The sequence below is a fragment of the Platalea leucorodia genome (assembly GCF_965183815.1).
Source record: "Platalea leucorodia genome assembly, chromosome: 5".
NCBI lineage: Eukaryota > Metazoa > Chordata > Aves > Pelecaniformes > Threskiornithidae > Platalea > Platalea leucorodia.
This window is the reverse complement of record NC_138827.1, coordinates 72,661,239-72,668,927: the sequence shown is the minus strand read 5'-3', so window position 1 is coordinate 72,668,927 and position 7,689 is coordinate 72,661,239. Positions and strand designations below refer to the sequence as shown.

Here is a 7,689-nt window from a genome sequence, read left to right as displayed (position 1 = left end):
TTTGCCTGTGATTCCTACCACTGCTGTGGACGGAGCAGGCTCGCCTCCGTAGGCGTTGAGCTGCTGGACGGGGCCTGGCAGCGCAGCAGGAGTGCAGCTTGCTCAGCTGCTGCTGCTTTTTAAAATAGAGTCAGCCAGGTGCAAACAAGTACGGGTATTGCTTTTCTGGTGTAAGAAGGTAAATTATGCCAGTTTTAACATTAAATAGTGCAGATGCAAGCCAGCTCTTATTCTTGCTTGAGAATTAATTACTTCACTAAACCACAGCAACCCTCCAGCTTTCTTCTCTTCCCCCACCATCCTCACCAAAAATCAGTGGGTGCAATGCCAGAGGGAAGAAGACACCAACTTCTGAATGGCTGTTTTGTGTGAAGCCCCTTTTTTCCCTCCCTGACTCAGGCGAGTCTCCTGTCCCACCGGATGGTTAAGTCCCGGTCCTTCCTAGACCTGGGAGTAGGACCCACCGTCCTACAGCTTTCCAATAGAGTACAGAGGCTGCGGAGGGACGTTGGGCTGAAGTGGTTCAAAAAGCGCTGAAAGCAAATCTTCTCTGAGGCCCTCATGTAATCCACAGTGAGGTCAGGTTTCTCCGGAGTAACAAGGCTTTACAAACCGTCAGTAGCATGTAGAGAAGCTTAGCTAACGCAGCTTAGAGAACTTGCTGGCAAGTGAAAAAGTATAATTCATCAGTCTGAGGGAATAATCCTCATATAAGACTATAAATCATTTCAGTCCTCCCTTTATTGTGCCTGAGATTAAGTTGTACAGATTCTAGAAACGCAGCATCTATGACTTACTCGCTTCAAAGAAACTAGGCATGGTTTATCTGAAAACTCTGCGTCCGTGATCACATGGGAGAGCCAATGTTAGGATTTGTCCTACAAAATGGCGTAAAACCCTGAGCCTGCCTATCTCTGGAATAACTGCCAGCATGATAGCGGCGTTTTGTAATACTTTGTGCGTCTTAAGTCTTCTGCAGAGCCATTCTTCTTATCAGGGGCCAGAGTTAAATTTTTGTAGCGATAGTGAGGTGATCCATTGCAGAACGATGTGTGTTCGTCTTTATCAGGGCCTCTGACTGCTGTGGGTATCTTGCCCTCTAATCCATCTTCCCTGGAGTGTATTTGAGCATTCCAGTCCTCTGAGCGGCTCTCAGGTAGCTGAGACTCGCCAAGCAAGAACGCAGCTGCTGCAGACTTTCAATACCACGAAACAGAAGTCCCTGGGAATCCCAGCAGCCACATGTAACGTTTCCTCCCCAGACTGCACGCAGGTAACGCGCAGAGCAGCAAATCATAAGCCATAAGCAAGCCACGGGACGCAGCGCTGCTTACGCTCAACTCCTTGAGGGACTTCACCCGTAAAGTCATCAGAACCGACCGCAGGGCTCCCAGGCGGCCGCTGCAGCCCCCAGCCCAGCCAGGCACCCGGCGCACGAGCCACCGCGCGCTCAGCGCGCGTGGGCACAGGTGGGCAAAACCCCCCAGGCCAACCCGCAAGCCCGTAAAACCGGTAATCGTGGGGGAGAAGCGCCGGCGGGACTCGCAAACAGCCTTTTAATCTCGCAAGGGCAGCACCGAGGCTGCCCGCATCCCTTACCGAGCCTCCCCGGGCTGCTGCACCCGGCCACCGCCGAGGCAGCACCCAGCGAGCGCACGGGCGCCATGCACTGATATGGTTGTTTATTAATACACGTACGTGTTATTCTATTATGCTACATTATTGCATTTTTATTATTTCACTACTATTTTATTATTATTAAAGTATTACTATTATTTTTATGCCGCCGCTGCAGCACGTGCGCGGCCGGGCAGCGCGAGCCCGGCGCCGCCGGGGGCGTGGCCGAGGGCGTGGCCCCGCGGGGGGCGGGGTGAGGGGCGTGGCCGAGGGACGGCGGCCGGCGCTGCGTGTGCGTGTGCGCGTGGGGAAGGAAGGGGGCGGGCCGGGAAGGGCGCGGCGGCGGCCGCGTGACGAGCCCCGCGCCCATTGGCGGAGCGGCGTCACGCGGCGCCCCGGCGGGAGGCGATTGGGTGGGAGCGAGGCGGGGCCGGGCCTCCCCCCCCCCCGCCGGCCTCCCCCCGCCCCTCCCCCGGCCCGGGGGAAGGTGGCCGCTGGCGCGACGTCCGCTGCTCGCCGCGCGCAGGAGGCGGCGGGGGGGCTCGCGCGGCCGTTGGGGCGGGCGGGGGCCGCGCCTGGCCGGGGCGGAGGCGGCGGTGACGGCGATGCGGCGCTGAGCCCGCCCCTCCGGCCTCCCTCAGCCCGGCGCCTCCGCTCCCCCTCCGCCCCCGCCCCAGCCCGGGAGCCGCGTAGCCGGGGCCCGGCGGGGGAGCTCCGAGCTCCATGGGCAACACCGTCACCTGCTGCGTATCCCCGGACGCCAGCCCCAAGCTCAGCCGGGCCCGCGGCGGCGGCGGCGGCGGCGGGGCAGCGCCGGGGCCCGACCGCTGGGCGGACGCGTACCAGGCGGCGGCGGGCGGCGGCGGCGGCGGCTCGGGATCGGCGGAGGCCGAGTCGGGGGACTCGGATCCCGGCGGCGGCGGCCCCCACCTCCAGCACATCAGCGACCGGGAGTTCCCGGATGGTGAGCGGCGGCGGCGGGGGGCGAGCGGCGGGGCCCGGCGGGCGGGCGGGCGGCGGGGAGCGCCGGGCACCGCATCCCCGCCCCGCCGGCGGCTGTCCCCGCCGCGCCCCCGCCCCGCTCCGCCGCGGGTGGGTGCCCGGGGGCACCGGCAGCCCGGGGCGCGGCGCTTCCCCTCCCGCGGCGCGCCCCCTTTGTCCCGGCGGCGGGGGCGGCGGGCGGCCCGGCGGGCCCCTCGGGGCGGGGGGGCCCGGCCCGCCGCCGCCCGGCCCCGCGCCGCGCCCCAAGCAAAGTTCCCCGCGGCTGTCACCGCGCTGACAGCGCCGGGGTTCCCCGCGGGCGCGGCGCCTTGCTGCCGCCGGGCGGGGGACATCGGCCGCGGGTCCGGCTCCTCTGCCCGAAGTACGAGCGGCCGGTTCCCCCCGCCCCTGCCCGGGGAGCGCCGTGCCGCGGCCCCTGGCTGCCCCGCCGGCCGCTCCCGGCCCGCTGCAGAGAGGGGTGGGGGAAGCCGAAAGAGTCGCGGCAGAGCCCCCGGGTGCTCCCCTTCGAGGTGGGAGTCCGGCCGCCCGTTTCTCCCTAACCATGGAGCCGTGACTTGGTCGTAATGTTCAGGCAGTTCGCAAAAGCTGCTGCGTTTCCAGTCTCTGTTGAACAGGAGGAAGGAAGAGGGTGTGTGGGGAATAAGGGAATTAGGAATTACAAAGATTGTGTGCGTATGACATCATTGTGGCTGGTCCTGGGTAATTTATCATCTAGCTATGCAGGGTGCTCGCTCGATTCTAGCTGTGGACTCATTGCGCCGAGGTTCCTTGTCATGTAGCTCCCGGTGTTCCCACTTTGCGTTCCTTGAGCTCATAGGAAAGTACGCGTTTGCTGTTCCGATTCCTTCCAGTTGTACCTGGAGCACTGGTGCCACGCAGACTTGCTCCGTAATGCGTCTCCTTCCCAGGCATGCCTAGGAAGAGCTTGCAGCTTTGTGCTGCAGTGAGTTACCGAGACAACACGTAACAGGTTAGGGGTGCTCCTCTCCGTCTGTATGCTCACGTGATGCCCTAAGCGTACAGCACAGTGTAGTAGCTTATGATATTGAAAACTTAGTTTAATTAACAAGAGTCTTGCTGTTCCTTTTCATAATTATAACCACACCTATATGAAATACATTCAGTTGAAAAAAGATAGCCTGTCTGACATCTTTAATGTGCGATGCTGACAGTAAAAATTATCAGTGGCCCTACATACTCATCTTGAGCTTAAGAAAAAATTTTTGGCTATCGGAGAGAAACTGGCTGCAGAAGAGTGTGAGGAAACCTTCAGAAATGGAATTATTAAACTTGCATGGTTCTGCACAGCACCATATGGTGCAGCTGTTACAGAAATGAGATGGAACAGTCAGCCCCTTGGATCTCCTTTGAGACAGCTGTGCAGTACAGCAGTAGGAGAAATTATATCTGCCGTCTAGGAGAAATAAAACTTTATTTTTGCGAGAAGATATTACAGAAGTCTTTCAACTCTCCCGTAGTCGTTAAGGAGGAGGAGCTAAACTCTCTAAAGATTCTAATAAGCCAAGCAAAAATGCCTAAGCTAAATAAATCTGCTCAGGAATAAGGGTTGTATTTGTTTGTATCTTTAGTGTGTGATCTTGTCAGCAGTGCTAAGTTTTATTAATTTTGAATTCATCCGGATGTCAGAACTGGCCTTGAAGTAGGGAAGTATTTTTTTTTTTTTGAATTTGCAGACCTGAATAAAAGAGTATAGTCCAAGACTAAGATGGTAGCTGTCTATCACAAATTTTACTTTTCTGGCTATCAAAACTTTAGTCTTGAGGCAGGAGGTAATCCTAAAAGTAGAACTGCGCAACTAGTATACGTTTTTAGATGATTTTAAAGATCACTTTTACAGTGCTATGTGGTTCACTGTTGCATGGCCTCAGAAGTAGATGTGCTACAAATGATACGTGCTATTTGTCTGCAGTTTTCTGATTGATACAACTCTTCAGGGCTGCAAAAAGTATCAAAGTTTGATATCTTTATGAAAATACAATTCTGGATGGTCAATATTAGAAGTAAAACTTCTTGTCTTCATTTTTAAATGTTATAAAGCACTACCAGGGTAGGATTGAAGCAGTTAACTTCAAAATGCAAAGCATTATTTGTGAAGTCTGAAATAGTGTTATGAAACAGACCTTATACTGAAATTTTAAGTGATACTGTTATCTGTTTAATTTAAGACCTTCTATGAAAATAATAAATCTGTAAACGCAGCACTTGCATATATATACCAGATAGCTATGCTTATCCCTCTTAACTCTTGGATATAAAAGCTGTCAGCATACCCAAACCATGCAAGCAGCCTGCATGTTTCTGTGCTGTTGACTACTACGGAGCATTAGTTTGTTGCTGTAGTGGTAAGTAGTCCAGCAGTTTGAGGGATAACTATTGCTTCTATACTCTTTTAATGTATACTGTAATAGGTTAGCTAAGACGCCAATTTTGTCAATAACAGAAGGCTGGGAACCTACAAACTGGCCTTTTCTTGAATGCTTTGGCAGGGGGAAAGAGAGAAAGCTACAGGAAAAAAAAGTTAAGATCATCTTGGCTATTTTTGTTCCGTGCTGCTCAGTTCTAGGAGTTTCTAAGAACACAGCTAAATATATCAGAAAGCTAGCATCCAAATGTGATGGAGATGCTTCATTCCTTAAATTTCTGTCTTTAAGTTGTTTGTTGTTCTTAAGTCCATCTTAATACTTTTGCACTTGTTTTGCTAAAATTAAATGTTTTGGTTGTATCAGGAATGCAGAAGTTGCCAGCTGAGCTGTGGACTTTTTGTTTTGTATTGTTTTGTCTTGCTTTTTCATAGCAAGTGGAATGTCGTCCTCACAGATCTGTGCTCTTAAATGAGGATTATTCTGTAGCTTCCCCAGCACACTGCTTAACAAGCACTGCTTTCCAGTCAGCACTGCTTAGATTGTCTGTATCAGATCAGAATTAAACAAGAAAAATCTCACTTCCTTAAAATGGGGAGGTTATGAGGTGGTATTTATGTAAGACAAAAAAGGAGTGGTAACTGGGATGGAGATAAAACACAGTGTGAAATTCAAAGAGTACTGTTTCAACAAAAGTTAATTCAAATGGGAAGGGATTGTCAGATCCACTGCTAAGAGAAAATTTAAAGGATGACTTTGTATTTTATCGTTCTCAAGGTCCTGAGCCATAACCTGTTCAGTGCACACTCTTTCAGAATGAGAAATAAGCCTGCATTTGTGGTTTGATATGCTAAGCCAAGTTGTATTAAGTAGACAGGAATAAACATAACTTTGAAAACGATAGTTTCTTCCAAATAGGTTCATGCCTACTGTTAATTTTAAGTATCAAAAGCTAAAATGAACCTAAAGCTGCTAGTTGACTGTTCACCTGAGCATTAAGTGTTCCTTTCTTCAGCGTGCAAGCAACAGTCTGAAGCAGTTTGAATTGACCGAAAAGGCTTTCCTCTCTAGTTTTAGAAATAGCAGCTCTTTGATCTTAACATGCCATTTGGGCTGTGCTGATACTGTTTGGGGGGGGGGGGGTTGTTTTTGTGGTTTTTGTTGTTTTTTTTTTTTCCCCCAAATGAGTGTCTGCTAATCTTTCTTTTGGGCTTCTTTTTTCCTGTGATTTTTTTCTGGTCATTTGGGGGAGAACTTCTTATGGCTGACACTTTCTTGCCAGATCCCTGTGTTTAAACATAGATCTAATTTTTCATAAATTCTTTGATCCTTGGATAAAACTAGAACAAGGCCTCGCTTGGCAGACTTTTCTCATTTGTACTTGAAAACGTTATCTTCCTCCACCACTGCTGTTTACTGAGCTCAGTGGGTTTGAGCAGAGATTTGCCTGATTCACATGAACCAAGGGGAAGACTGTTGACCTACTGAACTGGTGGGACAAAACGAGCTGGTACCTTCACCTGAAGAACTGGGGGGTGGGCGGGGGATGGAGAATGACAAGGGAGAAGACAAGCAGGGATGAGAGGGAACAGCAAGTGGGATCAGGAGAGGTGCTCAGTGGGATGTGGTCATCACACGGAGGTTAGATGGGAAAACAAACGGAAGGGGACTTTGAAGAGGAGATTTAATAGAGAATGAAGTAAGTGAGATTTACCTGAACAGGCTCAGACAGACTAGTGCCTAGAATAACTCTTCAAGCGCCTCTGGGCCTACTTTTCTTTTTTCAGCAGCCCCCTGGCTCTCTAGGGGCTCTGCCATGCGGAAAGGGGAAAGCTTCAAGTCGCCTGCATGCCACAGTTATTAAACAGTGTTGAAGAGGAGCAGACACTTGAATATATTGATTGTCTGTGATGTGATTTCATCAACAGCTTGTCTATAAACCTCCTTGCAGAAGGTCTAAATACTGTTCATTTGTTCCTATCTTGTATAATGTCAGCTTACTTCAAGCATGTGGGTGGAGGGGTTTTTTCCTGGTTTTTTTAAAATCCTGGTTAAAATTTTAGTAAGTTAAATTTAAAAAAAAAAAAAAAAAAACAACCCGAACACTTTGATGCAAGGAGTCAGCTTTTTTGATGCCAGCAGTTTTCAGCACAGGAAAGGCTTAACCATCTCGTGTTGCGTTTTGTGCCTCTGTATGTGAAGATATGTAGCTGCATAGGCTGACAAATACTGTCGTCTAGTTAGACAAATATGAAGTTGGGGGTGAAAACCAACTGATGCTCTGGTCCCTGTTCTGGTGTTCCCTCTCCTTTTTTCCTTGTATTCGCCGTGTTTTTCACCTAGCTTACGCTCACTCTCCTTTCCCCAGAACTCTCGATATCTCTTTCCTATAACTGACTAGGAATTAGTTACAAAGGTATTTGTAGCAGTTACAAATAGTTTGTAATCTTGACCAATGTGAAAGAATTGACTCTCTACAAGCCTAAAACACCTTCCATGTTGTTGGCTTAAGATGCCTAATGTCATGGCCTTTACAAAATGACCTGTAAATTGCCTGTAGTGGAAATGACTGAATTGATAAGTCGATCAGAAACAATGGTGAAATTGATCTGCAAATTTGGGAATTGGAAATCATTGCCATAGTATAGTATCTGTATTTCTGTTCTTGTGCTTGGGTACTGCTGACAGC

At 50.4% G+C, this 7,689-nt stretch overlaps 1 protein-coding gene across 1 annotated transcript in view; it reads left to right on the top strand.

Moving 5' to 3' along the window:
* The first annotated feature begins 2,275 nt into the window (after positions 1–2,275).
* The window catches only part of CCNYL1 (cyclin Y like 1), a 34,844-nt gene continuing 29,430 nt past the window's right edge, over positions 2,276–7,689 (top strand). The window contains exon 1 of the mRNA XM_082312328.1: positions 2,276–2,581. Within this exon, the coding sequence (XP_082168454.1) occupies positions 2,341–2,581 (241 nt within the window). The 5' untranslated portion in view covers positions 2,276–2,340. The remainder of the gene's footprint in view (positions 2,582–7,689) is intronic.